Consider the following 27,157-nt stretch of genomic DNA (forward strand, 5'->3'; position numbering starts at 1 on the left):
TGTTAGCATGTGTACACGTAACCCACACACTCCTTTCCTCCCCCCATGCATGCACACACACCTGTGCTGATTCTGCACATGGGCACAATTGCCCCCATCCCCGCATAGGCATGCAGGCCTCACTGAAGCCTGGAATGGTGGAAAAAATGGCCAAATGGGCAAACAGGAAGTTCAGGAAAATGCATTTCTGGTTTGTCCATTGTATTGATTTTTTTGCACTCTGGAGGGTTGAGGGAAGGTTCCTGAAGCCCCGTAGTGCAAAAAACAGCCCAACAGGCAAACCGGAAGTTTGGAAAACACATTTCTGGTTTGTCTCTTGTGCTGATTTTTTTTGCACTTTGTGGGTTGAGGGAAGCTTCCTGAAGCCCCATAGTGCAAAAAAACAGCCCAACGGGCAAACCGGAAGTTTGGAAAACACATTTCTGGTTTGTCTCTTGTGCTGTTTTTTGCACTCTGGAGGGTTGAGGGAAGCTTCCTGAAGCCCCAGAATGCAAAAAACAAACAGGCAAACTGAACGTTTGGAAAACGCATTTCCGGTTTGCCCGTCGTGCTGATTTTTTTGCACTGGAGGGTTCTGGGAGTTGTAGTCCTCCCTTCTTAAAACATGCTGAGATTGAGAAGCCCTGATTTAAATGACAGGCGAGGCCTGTAAAAAAAAAAAAAAGGCACGACTGTCCCTTTACAACCCCGCCCACCATCTTGACTTTTCTGACCCCTGCCTGTTGATTTCTCCTCTATTTCCCCTTCCCAGGCTGGCTCCAACTCACCATCACAGCCGTCAGGATGGGTATCTGGATAAACCACTTGAAATATCCAGCGCTTAAATCCCAGCATCTGCCAAGAAAAGAGAACACCCTTAACAAAGCTGCTTCAGACACCTGGTTTTGTTGTTTTTAGCTCTAGGAACTATTTCCAGGAATATTTAAAATCTTCAAAAAAAACCTTGTTGAAATCATCCCCAACATAGCTGAGAAAGCAAATTTGTGACAGGTTGAGCCTCCAGGTAAAGGAGTAGTCTATCCTTAAAATGACCTTTGTTTATTTCAAGAACTGCAGATCTAACAAGGTTGGCTTTTAAGAATGTTTTACAAACTTGGCAATTTTTAAGACGTGTGGATTTCAACTCCCAGAATTCCCTAGCCAGCTGGTTAGGGAATTCTGGGAGTTGAAGTCCACACCTCTTAAAAGTTGCCAGGTTTGAAAGAAACACCAACTTTTGTTTATTCCACTGGTTTTAAAACATTATCTTGGCTGTTTTTTAAAAAACTAGTAACGCAGTCATTGGGTTTGAGTGAATATTTCAATATATATGTATTAAAATAATAAAAAAAGGAATGTTGAGGTAATAAATGGTCCATCTGGCTTCTTGAGAAATAAAAATGTCATGGTTATACAAATTATGGCTATTAGCAAAACAAATCATAGGGCACTCTGGGATTAAAAATATCCTCAAGCGCCAATATTTTCTTTTTACCAATCAGACAGGCAGTGTGTGCCTGTTACACAAACACACACACACACACTCACACACACATATTTCACCAAAGGAGAAAAATATTTGAAATAGGATCAAAGAGAAACCAAGTTTGCAATTTCTTTGGAGCTGCAAGTCTATTAAGTTTGATATACATTTATTTTATTTATGTATTTATCAATCAAGTATAGGATAGTAGTTTGTGTAGTTTGAATGAATGCTAATGAAAGATTTTAAAGTTAGAATTTTTAAAGATTATTTTAAAGATTATTTCTATGAATATTAATTGGATCACTGTGCTATTGTGTCTTTGTATATGTTGTGAGCCGCCCCGAGTCCTCGGAGAGGGGCGGCATACAAATCCAATTAAATAAATAAATATAAACATAACATAGAAAGTAAGGATAAAAAAGGACAATAGGGCAGTAGGACAGGGATGGTAGGCACAATGGTGCGCTTATGCACGCCCCTTACAGACCTCTTAGAAAGGGGGAGAGTTCGACTGTAGACAATCTGATGTCTACAATCTGACAATGACTGATTTTAATACTACGGGGTTTTTTAAATTAAAATAATTGGATTATGATGTTGTATTGTCTTTTTTATATCCGTTGTAGGCCGATCCAGTCCTCAGAGAGGGGCGGCAAATAAATATGGGGGAGAGAGAGAGGCCTGATAGTAGAGAGAGAGGCCTGTGGGATAGATAGATAGATGATAGATAGATAGATAGATAGATAGATAGATAGATAGATGATAGATAGATAGATAGATAGATAGATAGATAGACAGACAGACAGACAGACAGACAGACAGACAGACAGACAGGTAGCTAGATAGACAGACAGACTGATTGACAGACAGACAGACAGACAGATAGATAAGAGGGAGAGAAAGAGAGGGGGGGGGGTTCCTGAGGGAAAAGTAGAGACAGGCTTGAGGCCTAGATAGAGAGTGCGAGAGGCCTGAAAGAAAGAAAGAAAGAAAGATAGATAGATAGATAGATAGATAGATAGATAGATAGATAGATAGATAGATAGATCGCTAGACAGACAGACATTTTGGGGGTTGGGGATATACATAACATACATAAAATGCATAATAGATTCATTCATATATAACATACATACATACATACATACATACATACATACATACATACATACATAATACCTTCTTCTGCATGAATCCCAGTGACCGGTTAGGTCCCACAGAGTCGGCCTTCTCAAGGTCCCGTCAACTAGACAATGTCGTTTAGCGGGGCCTAGGGGAAGAGCCTTCTCTGTGGTGGCCCCTGCCCTCTGGAATCAGCTCCCCATGGAGATTTGCATTGCCCCCACCCTCCTCGCCTTCTGTAAGAGTCTTAAGACTCACCTATGCCTCCAGGCTTGGAGTGATTAGGCCATAGCCCCCTGGCCAATGAATGTTGCATATGATTGTTGTTTGAGTGGATATGATTGTTTTTTTTAAATAATACTGGGTTTTATAGACTAGTACATTTAGTTTGTAAATTAATTGGATTTAGACGATTATATTGTATTGCTCTTCTTTTTTATGTGTTGTAAGCTGCCCTGAGTCTTTTGAGAGGGGAGGCATATAAAACCAATAAAATAAAATAAACAAACACATACATACAGAATTGTCCTAAAAATACGAGTTCCAGATGTAGTTACAGAAGAAATGATAGACATTACGATCTCGGAACTTTTTAAAGTTTTACTATACTAAGCTTTCGTTACCTCCCTGTTAACATCATCAGAGTGGTGTTTTTACATGCTGACGATGTTAGCAGGGGAGCAAACGAAAGCTTAGTATAATAAAATGTTTAAACTTTCCAGAGGTTTGGGAATGGGAGCGCATAGGTCTGCGTGTGTGCCTTTCATGTGAGTAATTCTTCTGAGCATGCGCAGACGATTTTTTTAATGATATCCAGGTGGGTGGGTTGAACCGGTAGCAATGTACCACTGAGATTCACACACACACAAAACACACACAGAGACACACACAAATAAAATAGTTTGGCAAATATTTATATTTTTTCTCTTTCATCCTTCCTTCTTTCCATCCATTCATCTCTGTCTAGCTCTATTATCTCTCTATTATCTATCTCTTATCTGCTATCTCTATCTATCTATCTATCTATCTATCTATCTATCTATCTATCTATCTATCTATCTATCTATCTATCTATCTATCTATCTATCTATCTATCTAATCCAATCTAATCTACATCTATCTATCCACCTACCTATCTATGTAACTACCTACCTACCTACCTGCCTACCTATCTTCTTCTACCACCATCTACCTTTGTCATGTTTTTAGTGTCACAAAACTCATCAGTTAATTTTTTTAGTGACATCTGATTTCGTGCGAGGAATAAAAAATAAAACGTTTACCGTAGGATTCAAAGTCAGATTTTTTTTTAAAGAAAGAAAGAAAGAAAGAACTCAGGACTCACTCGGTGTCCGCTAACGTTGCTCGGAGGGTTGCCCAGATTGTGACAAACAAAGCTGGAATGCCTGAAAAATGGAAGGGGGAGATGAGTCTCAGAATTAGATCAATATTCCATATTTGTCTACAGCAACCTGCCTAGTCTGTGTTTGTGTGTGTGGTGAAGTGAGGAGGGTTGTATTGTTGTCCGGTTAGACTTTACTTGAGGTACAATCGACCAGGTTCAAATCACAGGTAGTCCTTGATTTATGACCACAATTGAACCCAAAATCTGAATTTGCTAAGCGTGAGAGTTGCTAAGTGAATTTTGCCCCATTTTACAACCTTTCCTGGCCACGGTTGTTAAATGAATTGTTACAGTTGTTCCAATGAATCTGGCTCCCTTATTGGCTTTGCTAATTTTTCTGCTGGTCGCAAAAGAGGATTGCGCGACCTAGGGGTGCAGCAACGGTCATAAATACGAGTCAATTGCCCAGCGTCTGAATTTGATCATGTGACCGTAAGGATTCAACAATGGCTGAAAGTGTCAAAAACAGTCAGAATTCATTTTTGGTCTGTGTTGTCGTAACTTAAAAACGGTCACTAAATGAACTGTTGTAAGTGGAGGACTACTGTTTCGGATCCATGATGTGAAGACGCAGATGTCTGGAGAAGTTTATGATGCTAGAGCGGTGGAAGGAAAGAGGAGCAGAAGAAGAAGGAGGAAGAGAAGGGCATAGTGGGGATGGAGGCATTTTTAGAAGAGCTGAAACCAGTAGGTGGGTGGGTGGGTCTATGTGGCCTCTAAGAGAGTCAACCCTGACATAGGTCATCAGTCCATCAAAGTGAACCAATCTCCATAATGCAAGGAGAGATTCCTTCCTTCCTTCCTCTCTTCCAACCTTGCTTTCCTCCCCCACTTTTTCCTTCTTTCCTTCTTCTTTTCTGTTGCCCTTTTCTCCTTTTCCTTCTTTTCTTCTTTTTCCTTCCTTCCCTTTTTTCCTTTGCTTCCCCTTTTCCTTTGCCCCTTTATCCTTTTTTATTTCCTTCTTCCCTTTCCTTCGTTCTTTCCTTCTCCTTCTCCTTAGCCTTCCTTTCTTCCTTCCATCCTCTTTTTCCGTCTTTTCCTTTCCTTTCCTTTCCCTTCCCCCTTTCCTTTCCATTCCTCCCCCTTCCCTTTTTCCTCTGCCCTTCTCTCCTTTTTTATTTCTCCTTTCCAACCTTGATTTCCTCCCCCACTTTTTCCTTCTTTCCTTCTTCTTTTCTGCTGCCCTTTTCTCCTTTTCCTTCTTTTCTTCCTTCCTCCCTGTCTTTTTCCTTCCTTCCCTTTTTCCTTCCCTTCCCTTTTTCCTTTGTCCCTTTATTCTTTTTTATTTCCTTCTTCCTTTTCCTTCCTTCTTTCCTTCCCCTTCTCCTTAAGCTTCCTTCCATCCTTCCTTCCTTCCTCTTTTTCCATCTTTTCCTTTCCTTTCTTTTCCTTTCCCCTCCCCCTTTTCTTTCCCCTCCTCTCCTCTCCATTCCTCTCCCTTCCCTTTTTCCTCTGCCCTTCTCTTTTTTATTTTCTTCTTCCTTTTCCTTCCTTCTTTCTTTCCCCTTCTCTGTCCTCCTTCCTTCTGTCCTTCTTTCCTTCCTTTCTCTCCTCCCCTTCCTCTTTCTTTCCTGACTTAATTGTTGGAAATTTATCATTGGAAAAATCAGAGTACTCACACTCACCTTTATTTATGTTTAATAAGTAAACATCGGCAAAACCTTATAACAGTAACTGATCAAAATGGATTTTAAAAAAAAAACAGGAAGAAAAAACATATCTGCACCAGAGCCAAAATATTTTTAAAAAGCAGAAACAAATTTTAAAATTTGTTTTCTAAATATCTGCAGCTCTATTAAAAAAAAGGCAGCATTTTACAGAAATTACTTGTGTTTTATTAGCAATAGGCAATCGCAAAATAATTAACCTTCTGTCTAACCCTTTTAGGTGCATAAAAATAAACCAATAGATGTGGAAAGTAGGCCAACAGGTGATCACCGTTCAGTGAATAGGGAAAACATAGCCAAACATTATTCTGGAAAACCAAATAGTAAAACATTTAATTTGCAAATCAATTCGCTGGCTGGATTTAATCCCGTTTAAGAAGCCAATTCTTCTTTTTCTCACATTTTTTCAGCCTTCCTGATTTTGGCTGTGGAAGCTAGACAATAAGGCACCCTTCTCTGAGATAAACCATTATCTGCAGGAATGGAGGGAGCGTTTTCAGCCCATCCAGGCCAACTTCCCAAGCCTTTGGCAGAGAGAAGTAAATAAAATAAAAAATCTCCACAGCCTCATTATATTTTATTATCACATAAAGTAACATAATTTACAGCCTGCTTCTATTTGGACAGTTTGTGTTGTGAGCTGGACAGTAACACGCAGCAGCTTATGAGATAATAAAAAAGAAAATTGGTTAATTTTTGAGAGAGACAATGTCTCCCTTCTTTTTTCTTCTTCTTTATGGTAGACGAGCCCGTTAAAGCAGATCAGACGTTCCAAGTTCTGAGTCAATGTTTCAAGGAATATTTTCCTTTTCATGGTGGATTTTGGCAGGTGAGGGTTTTTTTTTTTAAAAAAAAAATCTGCTTTTTCTTCGCAAAAGTTTCTCTTTTCGTTTGGCCCTGCATTTAAAAAAGAGAATTTCCTTTGCTAAGTTGTGGCATCACCTGAATTTTGATTTTATGATTCCCGTGGGATGGAATGGGGAGGACGTGGTGAGGGATAAGGGTTTTCAGTTTTTGGAGGAAAAACAAGCTGTCAATCAAATGAAATAATAGAAAGATAGGCTGGTTGCATTGCAAAAGGTTTCTGAACTTTGAGGCTGGAAATTGCAGGTGTTTCGAATCCCTGCCGGGTCATAACACAACAACACCCTTGCAGCTCTAAAACTATAATGCCGCAGCAAAGCCAGCGACAACCCCAACAACACACACCACCACAAAATATCGCCAGGAAATTAATTGAAATTTCTTCCGTAAATTGTTTTGGGTGTTAAGTTGAGGTTGTGTTTGTTAGAATCAAAAATTCAGCTGATAAGGACTTGAGATAGTCATTCAGGAACAGTAATGACACCGGAAGTCCTCGACTTACAATGCTGTTTTGACAATTACAACCACACTGAAAAAATGAACTCAGGGCTGCTTTTCGCACTTAGTGACCATTCTATCATCCCCCATCTGATCAACATTTGGTCTTTGGGAAGGCTGAGAGATGACCGAACCCTGAGGGACCCCACAAAGGGGGGGCTAGGGGTCGACCTCTGACTTCCCACCAATAACAATTGCGATCGATCGGAGAGGTAGGAGGAGAACCACTGTATAAAGGGTGCCTCCCACTCCCAATTCCCTTAGTTGTCTCAAAAAGATACCACGGTCAATAGTACTGAAAGAAACTGAGAGGTCAAGTAGCACCAAGATAGCGGAGTGACTTCTATCACGGGCTCGCCAGAGATCATCCATCAGGGTGACCTACGTAGCTTCTGCTCCGGCAATCTCACACTACTGACAAGAGCCTACAAAACTTATGCCAGACCCATTCTCGAATACAGTTCATCTGTTTGGAACCCATACCACATCTCGGACCTCAACACCCTCGAAAACATCCAAAGATATTTCACCAGAAGAGCCCTTCACTCCTCCACTCGAAACAGAATACCCTACGAAAATAGACTATCCTGGGTCTAGAAAGTTTAGAACTACGGCACCTAAAACATGATTTAAGTATTGCCCACAAGATCATATGCTTTCCGGTCAACGACTACTTCAGCTTCAACCGCAACAATACAAGAGCACGCAACAGATTCAAACTTAATATTAACCGCTCTAAACGTGACTGTAAAAAGCATGACTTTAACAATCGAGTTGTCGAAGCATGGAACTCTTTACCGGACTCAATAGTGTCAACCCCCAACCCCCAACATTTCTTCCTTGGGCTATCCACGATTGACCTCTCCAAGTTCCTAAGAGGCCAGTAAGGGGCGTACATAAGTGCACTGGTGTGCCTAACGTCCCTTGTCCAATTGTCTTTTCTTTATGTCATATATCATATATATTTTCTTCCTCTCATATACTCTCTCTTCTATATTACATATTATCCTTATATATACTACCCAATCTCTATTCTCTTCCATATGTATTGTGTATTGGACAAAGAATAAATAAATGAATAAATAAATAAAAAGGTTTCCGTGCTGTAGCCAGGTCAGAATCCCAGTTGAAAAGGGTCTAGATCAGGGGTTCCATGGGTGGGCTACTGGCGGGATGGGGGGAACGCAGTGGGGTAGCGAAAATGGAGCTCCATCCCAGAGTACCCAATTTGCACTGAAAGATGTTGAAAGAAAATGCATAAGCCACGTCCACAGTGCGGAAGTAAAAATTTTGGTAGCCCTTCCCTGAGTGGTTCCCAACCTCTCTTTGGCCATGCCTCACCTAAGAATCTCACCCTTCCATGACATATAATTCTTATTATTCGAAAAGTGAACTACTCATAGAGTCTTCGGAGAAGGGCAGCATACAAATCTAATAAATAATAATAATAAATAATAATAATAGAAACATAGAAGATTGACGGCAGAAAAAGACCTCCTGGTACATCCAGTCTGCCCTTATACTATTTCCTGTGTTTTATCTTGGGATGGATTATGTTTATCCCAGTTTAAATTCAGTTATTGTGGTTTTACCAACCACGTCTGCTGGAAGTTTGTTCCAAGCATCTACTACTCTTCCAGTAAAATAATAATTTCTCACGTTGCTTCTGATTTTCCCGCCAACTAACCTCAGATTGTGCCCCCTTGTTCTTGGGTTCACTTTCCTATTAAAAACACTTCCATCCTGAACCTTATTTAACCCTTTAACATTTATTTATTTATTGGATTTGTATGCCGCCCTTCTCCGTGGACTTAAATGTTTCAATCATGTCCCCCCTTTCCCTTCTGTCCTCCAGACTATTGAGTTCATGAAGTCTTTCCTGATCTGTTTTATGCTCAAGACCTCCCATTGTTTGTGTAGCCCGTCTTTGGACCCGTTCAATTTTATCAATATAAAATACTCACACGGAGAAAGCCTAAAAGGCCATTAACTAGGTTTAAACAAGGTTCTAATTGACCCCCATTAAAAATAAAATTACCCCCTTCTCTGGGTCCCGACAACTAAACAATGTCATTTGGCGGGACCCAGGGGAAGAGCCTTCTCTGTGGCGGCCCCGGCCCTCATTTTTAATGGGGGCAATTGGAACATTGTTTAATGGGGGCAATTGGAACATTGTTTGGAATGAGGGGTCTAGAGCAGTGTTTCCCAACCTTGGCAACTTGAAGATATTTGGACTTCAACTCCCAGAATTCCCCAGACAGCGAATGCTGGCTGGGGAATTCTGGGAGTTGAAGTCCAGATATCTTCAAGTTGCCAAAGTTGGGAAACACTGCTCTAGACAATCTGTTTCCTCCAAAGTCCATAGAAGCTGGAGCGCCACCACTTTCTCTACAAACTTTCCCACAAAGGGGAGGTTGGAGACAGGATAGAAGTTCTTCAATTCAGCGATCTATAATACCAATTGTTTCCTGCAGTGGATAGCTCTAACACCACGAAATATCAACATCTGCTTATCCCAGGGCCTCGGGAAAGAATCAACAGCTGGATAAAATTCTCAACTTCCAGTCTGAACATCTGGTTGACTGTGCGTTGAGAACAGTGAATCCATATTAACGAGTAATTAATACTAATTAGACAAGCATTTGCCATGCAACACCTCAGAGCTGGCAATTATCGATAAGAGAGAGATGAAAAAATGTTTGGAGGACGGGCACAACAAGACAGGTAGTCCTTGACTTACAACAATTCATTTAGTGACCGTTCAATGTTACCAAGGTCGCCCAGAAAGCAATGCACCACATTTTTTTTCTCAGCCTACAGTAATGGTATGAATGCGAATGCAAAACTTTAGGTATACATTATTTGAATTGTCAGAAGTGTGTGTGTAAATTTTGCATTTTTTCAGACCGATAGCGTAGCTGCAGCACTCCGCAGTCTACATTGGTTGCCGATCAATTTCTGGTCACAATTCAAAGTGTTGGTTATGACCTATAAAGCCCTTCATGGCACCGGACCAGATTATCTCAGGGACCGCCTTCTGCCGCACAAATCCCAGTGACCAGTTAAGTCCCACAGAGTGGGCCTTCTCTGGGTCCCGACAACTAAACAATGTCATTTGGCGGGACCCAGGGGAAGAGCCTTCTCTGTGGCGGCCCCGGCCCTCTGGAACCAACTCCCCCCCCAGAGATTAGAATCGCCCCCACCCTCCTTGCCTTTCGTAAGCTTCTTAAAATCCACTTCTGCCACCAGGCATGGGGAAATTGAGATACTCTTTCCCCCTAGGCCTTTACAATTTTATGCATGGTATGTTTGTATGTATGTTTGGTTTTATAATAAGGGTTTTTTTTAGTTGTTTTAGTATTGGATTGTTACATGCTGTTTTTATTACTGTTTTTAGCCACCCTGAGTCTACAGAGAGGGGCGGCATACAAATCCAATAAATAAAATAAAATAAATAAATAAATAAATATCTGCAGAGAGCAGAAGAGAAGAAAGAGGAGGAAGTCACAAAATAGACCTGCAAATAGATGTTGAATACATTTGACCAAAGGCAGTTAAGGTAGGGCCTTGGGTGCCATCTCAAAACATCTGGAGCATCCCTTGAAGACTATCTGCATTTACAAATTCCCTGTCGGTCAATTGCAAAAGGCAGCTTGACTCAGAATAGCTGACATTTTGTGATGATTCTTTTAACCGATCAAACAACCACATCTGGCTATATCATTTCCTTGGCAAGGACTCAAGAGGTTGACTGAAAGGCTAAATCTAGTCTAAACATCTGACTGGCTGTGCAATCAGCCCCAATGATAACGTCTGGATGAATGGAGTAAGGTTGGCATTGACAAAATCCCCCATTGGTCAATTGCAAAAGGCAGCTTGATTTGGAACAGCTTAAATCCTGCGGCGAGACCTTTAGCGCCATCAAACAACCACACCTGGCTATCTCAGGTCCTTGAGAAGTGCACCTAAAGACCAAATCCAGTCTCAACATCTGGCGACTAAACCCTAATAGTATTATCTACTGTGATGTTTCTAAGAGAATGGTAGAGGGTCAGCCGGAACTGAAGACCTCCAGGAGCAAAGATTTATGAGAACTTGTGGTCTCCAAGAAGCAACCTAGAGTCAACCTGGTGGAGCCACTCAGAAAAGTCCTAATTCCTAAGGGTCAGCCAAGGAGACCGGCCCTCCTAGAGTAGATGGTTCCATCCAAAACCTTTCATGGAACTGACAGCGACTGTGACAATAACTGGTCTCTCTGAAAGTGTCTCTCTCTCTCTCTCTCACGCGCACATCTATGCTTCTACAAAATGTCCCCCTTCTTCTTGGTCAGCTCAAGCTATTTTGGAGACCTTAAATGTTTCTTTCCTTGACGCCTGCAAGCGAAAACAGACCTCAGCTAATGATCTGCCCACCACAGCATCCCACATCCTGTTTTCGGCTAAAATTGCAGCTTTCCGTTCTTATTGTCCAGACAAATGTGCTCAGGGTAAACTTGGAGACCTGACCCTGAAGTTAGGGAAGAAGAAGAAGGAGGAGGAGGAGGAGGAAGGACGAGAAGGAGAGGAAGAGGAAGAAGAAGAGGGGGAGGAGGAAGAGGAAGAAGAGGAAATGGAAGAGGAAGAAGAAGGAGGAGGAGGACAAAAAGGAGGAGAGAAAGGAAGAAGAGGAAGAGGAAGAAGAGGAAAAGGAAGAAGAAGAGGGGGAGGAGGAAGAGGAAGAAGAGGAAGTGGAAGAAGAAGGAGGACGAAAAGGAGAAGGAGAGAAAGAGGAAGAAGAGGAAGAGGAAGAAGAAGAGGAAGAAAAAGATGAAGAAGAGGAGGAGGAAGAAGAAGAAGAGGAAGTGGAAGAGGAAGAAGGAGGGGGAGGACGAGGACGAGGAGGATGAAAAGGAGAAGGAGAGGAAGAAGAGGAAGAAGATGAAGAGGAGGAGGAAGAACAAGAGGAAGAAGAGGAAGTAGAAGAGGAAGAAGAAGGGGAGGAGGAGGAAGAAGAAGAGGAAGAAGAAGGGAGGAAGAAAAAGAAGAAGAGGAGGAGTGTGGGGACCTTAGTGCTCTTTGTTTGATTGGGTTTTTGGAGATATTTCATGATCCAACTAGGTAACATCATCAATGTTACAAGTTAGAACCCCCACAATTTAATTTAATTTAATTTGATTTGATTTATAAGCCACCCAACTCTATTAGCACTGATAGAATTACGTAGTTGCATCATGAAATGTCTGCAAGTAAACAGTCACGTTCGGAGAGTCTGAAGGTTCCACCATCATCTGTGACCAAAGATGTGGAAGATGAGGAAGCAGAAGAGATCTTCTGTTGTTTCCCCCAGTGTGTCGCTTTGAACACCTTTGGGAATTCGAAGCTCAAGGCTTGAAGGTGGCTGAAGTCACTAGGAACTCATTCTCCCCCCTCCCCCCCTCTAAATTCCCACAAAATAGTCAGGAGAAGCTCAGGAGCTACTGGATTCAACTTCAAAGTCAATATTTTGCAATGACGTCTTAAAGACCTTTAAATGGATCAATTAAAGGCCCATCTAGTCGGGGTTGACTCTTATCAACCCCATAGATGGATCTATCTTCTCCAGAAAGAAAGATCTTATTTAAGTCATGATTTAATTTATATCACCAGTTCCATCAATCCCATCCTCCGGCCAATTTATCCTAAGATAAAATACAGGAAATAGTATAAGGGCAGGCTAGATGGACCATGAGGTCTTTTTCTGCCCTCAATCTTCTATGTTTCTAATATCTAGAGGGACTTCCAAGTGGATATTCTGGTCATCCCATTTTTGTATCTCGCCATCATCTTTCCTTTATTTTTTGACTCTAAAAAAACCCATCAAGGATTTATTTATTTATTATTAGAGTTGGAAGGGACCTCGCAGGTCCTCTGGTCTAATGGTGAGTGGTCTGGAAACCATGAGGAATGGTTAAAGGATCTAGTGATGTTTAGTCTGCAAAGGAGAAGACTGAGAGGAGACTTGATAGCTGTCTATAAATACATGAAGGGCTGTCACAGAGCAGAGGGACCAGCATTGTTCTCATTAGCCCATGGAAGGACTAGAAACAATGGGATGAAACTGGAAGGGAGCAGATTTAGATGAGATATCAGAAAAAGCTTTATAACAGTAGGGGTGATAAACCAGTGGAACAGCTTGCCACAGGAGGTGGTGGGCTCGCCTTCACTGGAGGTCTTCAAACAGAGACTGGACAGTAGGGGTGATAAACCAGTGGAACAGCTTGCCACAGGAGGTGGTGGGCTCGCCTTCACTGGAGGTCTTCAAACAGAGACTGGACAGTCATCTTTCTAGGATGGTTCAGTGAATCCTGCATTGAGCAAGGGGTTGGACCTGATGACCCTGGAGGTCCCTTCCAACTGTATGATTCTATGATTCCATGATTCTATGATTCTATGATTCCATGGTTCCATGATTCTATGACTCCATGACTCCATGATTCCATGTTTCCATGATTCCATGATTCTTTGATTCTATGATTCCATGTTTCCATGATTCCATGTTTCCATGATTCCATGATTCCATGATTCTATGATTCCATGATTCCATGTTTCCATGATTCCATGATTCTATGACTCCATGACTCCATGACTCCATGTTTCCATGTTTCCATGTTTCCATGATTCTATGATTCTATGATTCCATGATTCCATGTTTCCATGATTCCATGATTCCATGACTCCATGTTTCCATGGTTCCATGTTTCCATGATTCCATGTTTCCATGATTCTATGATTCCATGATTCCATGTTTCTATGATTCTATGATTCCATGATTCCATGATTCCATGTTTCCATGATTCTATGATTCCATGATTCCATGATTCCATGATTCCATGATTCTATGATTCCATGATTCCATGATTCCATGTTTCCATGATTCCATGATTCCATGATTCCATGATTCTATGATTCCATGTTTCCATGATTCTATGATTCTATGATTCTTTGATTCTATGATTCCATGATTCTATGATTCTACAATTCTATGATTCCGTTATTCCATGATTCTATGATTTCATGATTCCATGATTCTATGATTCCATGATTCCATGATTTCATGCTTCTATGATTCCATGATTCTTTGATTCTAGGATTCTTAACCTTCTGCGGGTGCAGAGACTCTATATCACACTAGTCCAGTAGCAGTCCAGTCTTTTCTTGAAGGCCACGAGTATTGGAGCGTTCACTACCTCTGCGGGCAAGCCCTTCCACTGGTTGATTGCTCTCACAGTTCCTCTTTATTTCCAGGTTGAATCTCTCCTTGGACACCTTCCATCCATAGCTCCTTGTCTGGCCCTCTGGTGCTTTGGAAAATAATGTGTTCCCCTCCCTGTAGCAGCCCCTCAAGTATTTGAAGACTGCTATCATGTCCGCCCCGGACCTCCTCTTCTCTAGACCAGTGTTTCCCAACCTTCGCAACTTGAAGAGATCTGGACTTCAACTCCCAGAACTCTCCAGCCACTGAATTCTGGCTGGGGAATTCTGGGAGTTGAAGTCCAGATCTCTTCAAGTTGCCAAGGTTGGGAAACACTGCTCTAGACCAGTGATTTTCAACCTTTTTTGAGCTGCGGCACATTTTTTACATTTACAAAACCATGGGGCACATTGAGTGGGGGGGGGGGGCTAAAAAAAGTTTGGACAAAAAAATTATCTCTCTCTCTTCCTCCCTTTTGTTCTATTTCTCTCTCCCTCCCTCCCTCCCTCTTTCTCTCTCTTTCTCTTTTTTCTCTCTCTCTCCATCCCTCTTTCTTTCTCTCTTCCTTCCTCTTTTTTACTCTCTTTCTCTCTCCCACCTTCCCTCCCTCTCTCTCTCTTTCTTTCTTTCTCTCTCTTGCTCTCTCCATTGCTTTCTTTCTCTCTTGTTCTCTTTCTCTCTCTCTCTCTCGTTCTCTTTCTTTCTCTCTCTCTTTCTCTCTCTCTCTTGCTTGCTTTCTCTCTCTTTTGCTCTTTCTCTTTTTCTCTCTTTCTCTCTCTCTCTTTCTTTCTTTCTCTCTTTCTTTCTCTCTCTTGTTTTCTTTCTTTCTCTCTCTCTCTCTCTTGCTTGCTTTCTCTCTCTTGCTCTTTCTCTCTTTCTCTCTCTCTCTCTTTCTCTCTCTCTTGTTTTCTTTCTCTCTCTGAGCTTCGCGGCACACCTGACCATGTCTCACGGCACACTAGTGTGCCACGGCACACTGGTTGAAAAACACTGCTCTAGACCATCCATGCCCAGTTCCTGCAACCTTTCCTCGTATGTTTTAGTTGCTAGTCCCTTTATCATTCTGGTTGCTCTCTTCTGCACTTTTTCTAGAGTATCAATGTCTCTTTTGCAGAGTGGTGACCAAAACTGAATGCAATACTCGAGGTGTGGTCTGACCAGGGCATTATAGAGTGGTATTAATACTTCCCTGATCTTGGAGTGTATTCCTCTGTTTATGCAGCTTAAGATTGTGTTGGCTTTTTTTAGCCCTGCTGCACATTGTTGACTCATGCTTAGTTTGTTGTCCACAAACAATGAACCGAACAATGGATGGATTGTAAGACCTCTCATGACCAAGAAGCCAACTTTTGGAAGCTCCCGAGATCCCCCAGCCTTGACAGAAAGACAGAACTCACCCCAACCGAACAACGTGAATCCACAGAGGTATTTCTTCTCCGAGAAGAAGGCCATGAAGATGAGGCTGTGAAGGTAGAGGCCTTCCACCAAGATCCAGTAGTAACTGGTGCCGAGGAAGTAGAGGAAGAAAGTCACGACCAATTTGCAGGTCACCTGGGGAGGGTACTGAGAGAAGTACTAAGAGAGGGAGAGAAAAAGAGAAAGAAAGAAAGAGAGGGAGGGAGGGAGGGAGAGAAAGCAGAAAGTTAATTGACAATATTGATAAATCATGGGCATCATGGATGGTCCAGCTTTGATCTTACACAGCTTGTTTAAACTGGTAGATGGTGAGGCATGATAGCCAGTTGGGTGACTTTGGGCCAATCACCAGGAGACAGGGAGTTCTAGTCCCTCTTTAGGTATAAAAGCTGGCAGGGTGACTTTGGGCCAATCACCAGGAGACAGGGAGTTCTAGTCCCATCTTATGCATAAAAGTTGACCAGATGAGTTTAGGCCAATCACCAGGAGAGAGTGAGTTCTGGTCTGGCCTTAACCATGAAAGCCAGTTAGATGACTTTGGGTTAATCACCAGGAGAGAGTGAGTTCTAGTCCTTCTTTAGGTATAAAAGCTGGCTGGGTGACTTTGGGCCAATCACTAGGAGACAGGGAGTTCTAGTCCCATCTTATGCACAAAAGTTGACCAGATGAGTTTAGGCCAATCACCAGGTGAGAGTGAGTTCCAGTTTCTCTCTAGGTATAAAAGCTGGCAGGGTGACTTTGGGCCAATCACCAGGAGACAGGGAGTTCTAGTCCCATCTTATGCATAAAAGTTGACCAGATGAGTTTAGGCCAATCACCAGGAGAGAGTGAGTTCTAATCCGGCCTTAGCCATGAAAGCCAGTTAGATGACTTTGGGTCTATCACCAGGAGAGAGTGAGTTCTAGTCCCTCTTTAGGTATAAAATCTGGCTGGGTGACTTTGGGTCTATCACCAGGAGAGAGTGAGTTCTAGTCCCTCTTTAGGTATAAAATCTGGCTGGGTGACTTTGGGTCTATCACCAGGAGAGAGTGAATTCTAGTCTCTCTTTAGGTATAAAAGCTGGCTGGGTGATTTTGGGCCAATCACCAGGAGACAGGGAGTTCTAGTCCCATCTTATGCACAAAAGTTGACCAGATGAGTTTAGGCCAATCACCAGGAGAGAGTGAGTTCTAGTCTCTCTCTAGGTATAAAAGCTGCCAGGGTGACTTTGGGCCAATCACCAGGAGACAGGGAGTTCTAGTCCCATCTTATGCATAAAAGTTGACCAGATGAGTTTAGGCCAATCACCAGGAGAGAGTGAGTTCTGGTCCGGCCTTAGCCATGAAAGCCAGTTAGATGACTTTGGGTCAATCACCAGGAGACAGGGAGTTCTAGTCCCATCTTATGCACAAAAGTTGACCAGATGAGTTTAGGCCAATCACTAGGAGATGGTGAATTCTAGTCCCACTTTATGCACAAAAGCCAGATGGGGAACTTTCAGCCATTCACCCGGAGGCAGTAAGTTCTAGTCAGCTGGGTGACTTTGGTCCGATCACCAGACAATGAGATGTAGTCTCGCCTTAGCCATGAATTTTGGCTGGATGACTTTGGGCTAATCACAAGGAGATGTTGAGCCGAGGTGGCACAGTGGTTAGAGTGCAGCACTGCAGGCTACTTAGCTCACTGCTAGCTGTAGTTCAGCAGTTCAAATCTCACCACCGGCTCAAGGTTGACTCAGCCTTCCATCCTTCCCAGGTGGGTCGAATAAGGACCCAAATTGTTGGGAGCAAATATGCTGATTCTGTAAACCGTTTAGAGAGGGCTGGAAAAACACTATAAAGCATTATATGTCTAAATGCTATTGCTATGTTGAATTCTAGTCCTACTTTGGGCATATAAGCCAGCTGAGTGACCTTTGGCCAATCCTTCTCTCTCTCTCTGCTCAACCCTGCAGGGTTATTGTAATGGGGAAAAAATGGGAGCAGGAAAGATCTATCAAGCAGGTTCACCAAGTTATTGATAAAAGTAATAAAAGCAGAATAAAAATATCAAATCAATGAAGGAAGTGTTCGATCTTTCTTTTACTTGAACATGAGGGGGGTTTTCTCAAGTGGGAGATACTAACCGGGGTTGAGTTATCTACTGGGGTAGCCTCGGTCATGGGTCTGAATTCCTCTTCTGGAATTAACTCCGTCTCTTCCAGCGCAGAACCGGAATACAGGACCGCATCCTTGACAAAGATACTGATGGCCCGAAGAATGAAGGAGACAAACAAATGCATGTGGATATAATTCCGGGTACAGTGCAGACGCCTGAAATGAGACAATAATATATGAAATTTCAGGACTTTGATCATTTTATTTATTTATTTATTTATTGGATTTGTATGCCTCCCCTTTCCGCAGACTCGGGGCGGCTAACAACAATGATTAAAAAAAACATGTAACAATCCAATTTAATAAAACAACTAAAAACCCTTATTATAAAAACCAAACATACACACAAACATACCATATATAACTTGTAATGGCCTAGGGGAAGGAATATCCTAACTCCCCCATGCCTGGCGACAAAGGTGGGTCTTGAGTAATTTGCGAAAGACAAGGAGGGTAGGGGCCGGTCTAATCTCTGGGGGGAGTTGATTCCAGAGGGCCAGGGCCGCCACAGAGAAGGCTCTTCCCCTGGGGCCCACCAAACGACATTGTTTGGTCGACGGGACCTGGAGAAGGCCAACTCTGTGGGACCTTACTGGCCGCTGGGATTCGTGCGGTAGAAGGCAGTTCCGGATGTATTCTGGCCCAATGCCATGTAAGGCTTTAAAGGTCATTACCAACACTTTGAATTGTGACCAGAAGCCGATCGGCAGCCAGTGCAGGCCGCGGAGTGTTGCAGAAACGTGGGCGAATCTAGGAAGCCCCACGATGGCTCTCGCGGCCATATTCTGCACGATCTGAAGTTTATGAACACTTTTCAAAGGTAGCCCCATGTAGAGAGCGTTGCAGTAATCGAACCTCGAGGTGATGAGGGCATGAGTGACTGTGAGCAATGACTCCCTGTCCAAATAGGGCTGCAACTGGTGCACCAGGCGAACCTGGGCAAACGCCCTCCTCGCCACAGCTGAAAGATGATGTTCCAATGTCAGCTGTGGATCGAGGATGCCCAAGTTGCAGACCCTCTCTGAGGGGGTCAATAGTTCTCCCTCCAGGGTAATGGACGGACAGATGAAATTGTCCTTCTTGGGAGGCAAGACCCACAGCCACTCCGTCTTGTCTGGGTTGAGTTTGAGTTTGTTGACACCCATTCAGGCCCCAACAGCCTCCAGGCACCGGCACATCACTTCCACTGCTTCGTTGACTGGACATGGGGTGGAGATGTATAACTGGGTATCATCAGCGTATTGATGATACCTCACCCCATGTCATCTTTTGCAAGGGATTCGTTTGCAGGCCCACAAAAACACAAGGATGATTTTAAAAATGGAGGAAAATTAAAGTAATGGTTATGAGGTCTTTTAAATTTTTTCTTTTCTTTTTGCTATTATGTTGTATGAGATATCGAATTTGTTAAAGATACATTTGAATTTGGAGTAAAATATAGCACTGTTAATGCCGATAGGAGTTAATAATTGTTAATTGATTGAATGAGAATTGAATTTAGAGTAATGGCAGAAAATTTAGAAGTATTTGTTAGTACATGGTACATAGTTATTTGGGATTGCCATGTTAAACTGCCTATTGTGGTTTCTTGTATTTAAGTAGTAATGTCACTTTAAGAGTTTTGGCTGGTTCACCATAAGAGGGCGCCAGTACTCTCTCCTACAATGATGCTGAATTGCTCATTCACTTTTGTCTTTACCTTGAGCAGGGAGTGTGTATTGCTTAGTGCTTGTTATATGCAGTTTATATTGTATTGCTTAGTGCTTGCTATGTGCAGTTTATGGATTGTTTCTGTTTTATGTATATATGTAAATAGTACTTAATCAGCATAACTAAGTCTGTGTCATTATTGGCTATAACACACACACATCCACACTCTTCTTCATCTATGCTCGGTGAATGTCGAAGGTCTCATAGCCTAGCTATACCGAGACATACCAACAGTATTAAATATAAAGTAAGAAATGTTGGCATGAATTAATAACTGTGAATTGGCTGAATGTTAATTGGGTTTGGAATAAAAAAATTTAAAAAATGGGATTAGTAAATATATCCCACCAAGAGGGAGAAGAAAAAAAATTGACATTTGTTTGTTCTTGTTTGTTTTTGGTTTTTAATAATAGATAGGTTACCTAGGCTTTTTTTAAAAAAAGAAAAATGTACAGAGAGAAAAAGGAGGTGTTAATTAGTGTTTAACTTGCTAGAAAGTAATGTAACATAACATAACAACATAACATATAAAATAATATTCAAAATAATATAATAAAATAATATAATAAAATTTATTTATTTATTTATTCAATTTTATTTACAGTATTCAATTTTTATGCCGCTCTTCTCCTTAAACTCAGGGCGGCTTACAACATGTTAGCAATAGCACCTTTTAGCAGAGCCAGCCTATTCTCCCCACAATCAGGGTCCTCATTTGACCCACCTCGGAAGGAGGGAAGGCTGGGTCAACCTTGAGCCTGTGATGAGATTTGAACTGCTGACCTATAGATCTACAGTCAGCTTCAGTGGCCTGCAATACAGCACTGTACCTGCTGTGCCACTCCGGCTCTTTTAAATAAATAAAATAAAATAAAATAACAATAACAATAAAATAATGGAATAATAGGGTAGGACAGAACAGGATACAATACATTTCTTGACAAATGTATCTTTTTCTTTTATGTACGGTAAGAGCATATGCACCAAGAGAAATTAATAATAATAATAACAACAACAACAACAACAACAATTTATTAGATTTCTATGCCACCCCTCTCCGAAGACTTGGAGCAGCTCACAACAATAATAAAAACAATATTATAGTAGAACAAATCTAATATTAAAAAACATATATTTAAAACAAACAAACAACACATTCATACCAAAGATGAAACAAGATATAAAAGAGCCTGGGGGAAAGGTGTCTCAACTCCCCCATGCTTGGCGGTATAAGTGAGTCTTGAGTCTTCCTTGTGTGTCCAATCACACTTGGCCAATAAAATTCTATTCTATTCTATTTACAATAGAATAGAATAGAATTGTAAATTTATTCTATTTACAATAGAATAGAATAGAATAGAATAAGGAATAGCAATAGCAACAGAATGGAATGGAATAGAATTGAATAAATTGGAGTGGAACGGAACGGAACACAATAAAGATTAGAATAGAATAAGCAATAGCAATAGTAATAGAATGGAATGGAATAAAATAGAGAACAGAAAAGAAAAAATAATAAAACAAAACAAAAAAGAAAAGAAAAGGAAAGGAAAGGAGACAACTCACTTGTTTTATGAGATGTCAGCTTACATAAATTTAGAAACTTAAAGAAATTAAAATATAGGACATGGTGCATGAATAGATTGAAAGCTAGCAAAAAAAATATTTTTTTTAATGTTGTTCTTTCTATAATCACCTTTTCCTTACATGAAATACTGTACAAAACAACGGCTTAAGACACCCCCTCCCCATGAACCAATGTAAAACCATTAAAGGCGGCCAAAAAGTTCCTTAAAAGCCAATGTTGGCTTCCATGTGGGTCAAATAAGTCAAGATGGCAGACAGCTCTTCAAGAAAAGATTGGACATTCATTTGATTGGGATGGTATAAGATCTCCTTGGGCAAGGAGTAGGACTAGATGACCCCATGGTATCTTCCAGTCTTTATGATTCTGGGATCCTAAGTTGTAAATTCAATGTAATGGAAGCCCCGCCCCTTTGTTTGGACATGTGATGGGGCGGGCCTTCAAAGAGGTCGGTTCCTTCCGCTTCGCCAAAACTGGTAGCGACCTGCTATGATGTCATGATGACATCACAGAACCGGTTTGGTAAGTGCTGGTCTGTGAGCACCACTATCTATTTTTTTAAAAAAAATTAATATTTTTTTTCTTCTTCTGAGCATGTGCAGAAGCCGAGTTTCTAGTACTGCGCATGCAGTTGCCATCTTGTTTTGGGCTTTTTTTTCCGTGGGTTTTTTTTGGGCAGTGCGCAGCATGGGAGGAAGCGAACCAGCAACGGGGTTAAGTTAGAGCGCACTCCTCCCTGTCCAAAATGGGTGGGGGATGGCATTGCCCTGGCTGCCATTTTGACTTTTTTGACCTTATCTGCAAAACCTCACCAGGGGAAAGGGGAACCTAACAACTATGGCATCAACTTACCGGAAATATGCTAAGATCATAACTGCAATCGTCAGCGATCCCAGCGAGATGGAATAACCGACCGTATAAATCAGATAAAGTCGATGAAACACTTCCTGCAATACACAGAGATGCATTGGTCAATCTAAGATGGGTCAACGTCAGTTCCAAGAATCCCCTAGCTAACATTAGATGAAGACTGCTGGGTGACTGGGCCAATCACCAGGAGACGGTGAGTTCTAGTCCCATTTCAGGCATGAAAGGCGGCTGGGTGTCACATGTTAGCAATCTGCATTGGTTGCCGATCAGTTTCCGGTCACAATTCAAAATGTTGGTTATGACCTATAAAGCCCTTCATGGCACCGGACCAGATTATCTCAGGGACTGCCTTCTGCCGCACGAATCCCAGCGACCGGTTAGGTCCCACAGAGTGGATCTTCTCCGGGTCCCGTCAACTAAACAATGCCGCTTGGCGGGACCCAAGGGAAGAGCCTTTTCTGTGGTGGCCCCGGCCCTCTGGAACCAACTCCCCCCAGAGATTAGAATTGCCCCCACCCTCCTTGCCTTTCGTAAGCTCCTTAAAACCCACCTCTGCCGCCAGGCATGGGGGAATTGAGATGCTCTTTCCCCTGGGCCTTTACAATTTCATGTGTGGTATGTCTGTCTGTATGTATGTTTGGTTTTTTATATTAATGGGTTTTTTAATCATTTTTAGTATTTATTGGATTATTATTGTACATAATAATCGAGTCTCCGGAGAGGGGCGGCATACTAATCCAATAAATGAATGAATGAATGAATGAATGAATGAATGAATGAATGAATGAATGAATGAATGTTCAACATTTTCATTTACAACCTTCCCAGCCATTTGCCACAAGTCAATGCAGGAAGCAGATTTGCTTAATGACACCTGATTGATTTAACAACTGCTGCAGAAAAAGGTTGCAGGTTTGACTGACTTAACAACCACCTCACTTAGCATTTCACATACTGGTGCCCATCGTGGTCAGAAGTTGGGGACTGCGTGTAATCAAATGTATCATGCCTAGCTATCACTCCAACAGACTAAGGATGTCTTACAAAATGTAATTGGGGAACTGTTTTTTATTAACTGGCTCACTGTGTGTGTGTGTGTGTGTGTGTGTTGCAAATAAACCAATTATGGAAGTTAATGAGCTGCCCTGAAGCTACAATCAACACTTAATCACGGCAAGAGGGTTTAGCATTGAGTGTTTTGTTCTCACTTTCATATTGTGTGAAAGTTTGCCGCTACTTTGGAACTCCCCTGAATCAGGGCTGGTTCTGCATCTAGATCTGAGCCAGTTTGGTATAGAAACCAGGAGAGAGGGGAGCTCTAGTTTAGGAATGACAGCTGAGTGGGTGACTTTGGTCCAATCACCAGGAGACAGGGGAGTTCTAGTCCCACCTTAGGAATGACAGCTGAGTGGGTGATTTTGGTCCAATCATCAGGAGATAGAGAATTCTAGTCCTGCCTAAGGAATGACAGCTGATTGGGTGATTTTGGTCCAATCACTAGGAGATAGGGAGTTCTAGTCCCAGCTTAGGAATGACAGCTGATTGAGTGATTTTGGTCCAATCACCAGGAGATAAGGAATTCTAGTCCCGCCTAAGGAATGACAGCTGATTGGGTGATTTTGGGCCAATCACCAGGTGGCAGGGAGTTGTAGTCTCTCCTTAGGAATGGCAACTGACTGGGTGACTTTGGGCCAGTCCTTCTCCCTTAGCCCACCTCACAGGGAGATTGTCATGCAGAAAATAAAAGGCGGATGGAGTATCACGTGTTTTTGCTCTCTTGAATTATTTATGAATAATTATGATGGATAATCAAATAAAATTAATTAATTAATTAATATAGATTATAAACACATAAACAGAATAACAGAGTTGGAAAGGACCTTGGAGGTCCTCCAGTCCAACCCAATGGCTCAATCAGGAGACCCTTACAGAATTATAAATTAACTTGAGTCAAAGGGACCTTGGAGGTCATCTAGTCAAACCCCTCTGGCTCAAGCAAGAGATCCTGCACCGTTTCAGATGAACAATTGTCCAATCTCTTCCTGAAAACCCGCAGGGATGGGGGCACCCACCACGACTTCTGGAGGCCGAATTAGCCAACAAATATATAAAGATTGTAAATAAATGACTTAATGAATAAAGCAACATAGAAACATAGAAGTCTGACAGCAGAAAAAGACCTCATGGTCCATCTAGTCTGCCCTTATACTATTTTCTGTATTTTATCTTAGGATGGATCTATGTTTATCCAGGCATGTTTACATTCAGTTACTGTGGATTTATCTACCACGTCTGCTGGAAGTTTGTTCCAAGGATCTACTACTCTTTCAGTAAAATAATATTTTCTCATGTTGCTTTTGATCTTTTCCCCCAACTAACTTCAGATTGTGCCCCCTTGTTCTTGTGTTCACTTTCCTATTAAAAACACTTCTCTCCTGGACCTTATTTAACCCTTTAATATATTTAAATGTTTCGATCATGTCCCCCCTTTTCCTTCTGTCCTCCCGTCCAGACTATACAGATTGAGTTCATTAAGTCTTTCCTGATACGTTTTTATGCTTAAGACCTTCCACCATTTTTGTAGCCCGTCTTTGGACCCGTTCAACAAAGATTACAAGGTAAAAATGACCGATGCATAAAACAGACAAAGGTGATAAAGACATGATTTATGAATAAATCAGGTAAGCAGATAATTTATGAGCAAATAAATTAAAGATGATCAAAAATGTATGAGCAAATAAATAAAGATTATAAATAATTCATGAATAAACAAATAAAGGTGATGGTTGGTTGGAATGGGCGGTGGATGGATTAATGAATTAATGGATGAAATTCCGACCTGTCTGTGTTTCTTTTTTGTTAACAACTCACGTTTTCCTTGGGGTCAATAGGAGCGAGGAACTTGGTACACTCGTTGTAATTCGCCCAGGTGACATTCTTCTTGGACGCCAACGCCCAGCTGCCATTCAAGTCACACTGCCGATGGGCGTGACCTGTCAGAAGGATAAAGGAGATGTGGTGATCTCTTGGTACCTCCAGTTGTGCCTCAGTTATACCCACAACAAAGGGGGCAGGAACAGGGGTGTCAGTGGGTCAGCAGGTGTGATGGGGAGATCAGTGACTGCCTATAAACCACGATTTATTTATTCATTTGATTTAATTTGTCAACATGTATAGGATAGTAGTAGTTTCTATGAACATAACATAAGTAAAAAGTAGTGATAGAAACATAGAAACATAGAAGACTGACGGCAGAAAAAGACCTCATGGTCCATCTAGTCTGCCCTTATACTATTTCCTGTGTTTTATCTTAGGATGGATATATGTTTATCCCAGGCATGTTTAAATTCAGTTACTGTGGATTTAACAACCACATCTGCTGGAAGTTTATTCCAAGGATCTACTACTCTTTCAGTGAAATAATATTTCCTCACGTTGCTTTTGATCTTTCCCCCAACTAACTTCAGATTGTGTCCCCTTGTTCTTGTGTTCACTTTCCTATTAAAAACAGTTCACTCCTGGACCTTATTTAACCCTTTAACATATTTAAATGTTTCGATCATGTCCCCCCTTTTCCTTCTGTCCTCCAGACTATATAGATTGAGTTCATGAAGTCTTTCCTGATACGTTTTATGCTTAAGACCTTCCATCATTCTTGTAGCCCGTCTTTGGGACCCGTTCAATTTTGTCAATATCTTTTTGTAGGTGAGGTCTCCAGAACTGAACACAGTATTCCAAATGTGGTCTCACCAACCGCTCTATATAAGGGGATCACAATCTCCTCTTCCTGCTTGTTATACCTCTAGCTATGCAGCCAAGCATCCTACTTGCTTTTCCTACTGCCCGACCACATTGCTCACCCATTTTCAGACTGTCAGAAATCACTACCCCTAAATCCTTCTCTTCTGAAGTTTTTGCTAACACAGAACTGCCAATGCAATACTCAGATTGAGGATTCCTTTTCCCCAAGTGCATTATTTTACATTTGGAAACATTAAACTGCAGTTTCCATTGCTTTGACCATTTATCTAGTAAAGCTAAATCATTTACCATATTACAGACCCCTTCAGGAATATCAATCCTATTGCACACTTAGAGTCATCGGCAAATAGGCAAACCTTCCCTGACCAAACCTTCCCCTATGTCACTCACAAATACAAACATGATAAATATAACATTTAGAGGTAGTAATTTCTGATAAAATAATATGCTGGTAAGGACGCTAGCCAGAGGAATACCTATTATTGAGTATTGTATTATTATTATTATTATTATTATTATTATTATTATTATTATTATTATTATTATTATTTAGATTTGTATGCTGCCCCTCTCCGCAAGACTCGGGGCGGCTCACAACAGTAATAAAAACAATATAGCAGTGGAACAAATCTAATATTAAAAAGCATATAAAACTCTATCATTATTTAAAAAACCAACCAACACATTCATACCATATTGGCAGTTCTGTGCTAGCAAAAACTTCAGAGGAGAAGGATTTAAGGGGTAGTGATTTCTGACAGTCTCAAAATGGGCAAACGGTGTGGTCAGGCGATAGGGAAAGCAAGTAGAATGCTTGGCTGCATAACTAGAGGCATAACAATAATAATAATAATAATAATAATAATAATAATAATAATAATAATAATTTATTAGATTTGTATGCCGCCCCTTTCCGAAGACTCGGAAACAAGAAGGAAGAAGGAGATTATGATCCCGTTGTATAGATCGCTGGTGAGATCACATTTGGAGTACTGTGTTCAGTTCTGGAGACCTCACCTACAAAAAGGTATTTGATAAAATTGAACAGGTCCAAAGATGGACTACCAAAAATGGTGGAAGGTCTTAAGCATAAAAACATATCAGGAAAGACTTAATGAACTCCATCTGAGTTATCTGGAGGGACAGAAGGGAAAGGGGGGACATGATCGAAACATTTAAATACGTTTAAAGGGTTAAAATAAGGTTCAGAAGGAAGTGTTTTTAATAGGGAAAGTGAACCCAAGAACAAGGGGGCACAATCTGAGGTTGGTTGGGGGGAAGATCAGAAGCAACTGAGAAATATATTATTTGACTGAAAGATTAGTAGATGCTTGGAACAAACTTCCAGCAGATGGGGTTGGTAAATCCACAGTCACTGAATTTAAAAATGCCTGGAATAAACATAGATCCATCCTAAGATAAAATACAGGAAATAGTATAAGGGCAGAC

The 27,157-nt window shown here is 41.4% G+C and overlaps 1 protein-coding gene across 1 annotated transcript in view; it reads right to left on the bottom strand.

The window, feature by feature from the left end:
- Positions 1 to 27,157, bottom strand: part of PTH1R (parathyroid hormone 1 receptor) — a 114,498-nt gene that overhangs the window by 10,133 nt on the left and 77,208 nt on the right. Inside the window, 6 exon segments of the mRNA XM_070729821.1 lie at positions 768 to 834; positions 3,933 to 3,993; positions 15,628 to 15,805; positions 17,751 to 17,937; positions 21,929 to 22,023; positions 24,818 to 24,939. Coding sequence (XP_070585922.1) covers positions 768 to 834; positions 3,933 to 3,993; positions 15,628 to 15,805; positions 17,751 to 17,937; positions 21,929 to 22,023; positions 24,818 to 24,939 — 710 coding nt within the window.

This window comes from Erythrolamprus reginae, chromosome Z (genome assembly GCF_031021105.1).
Source record: "Erythrolamprus reginae isolate rEryReg1 chromosome Z, rEryReg1.hap1, whole genome shotgun sequence".
In the NCBI taxonomy this organism is placed as follows: Eukaryota; Metazoa; Chordata; class Lepidosauria; order Squamata; family Dipsadidae; genus Erythrolamprus; species Erythrolamprus reginae.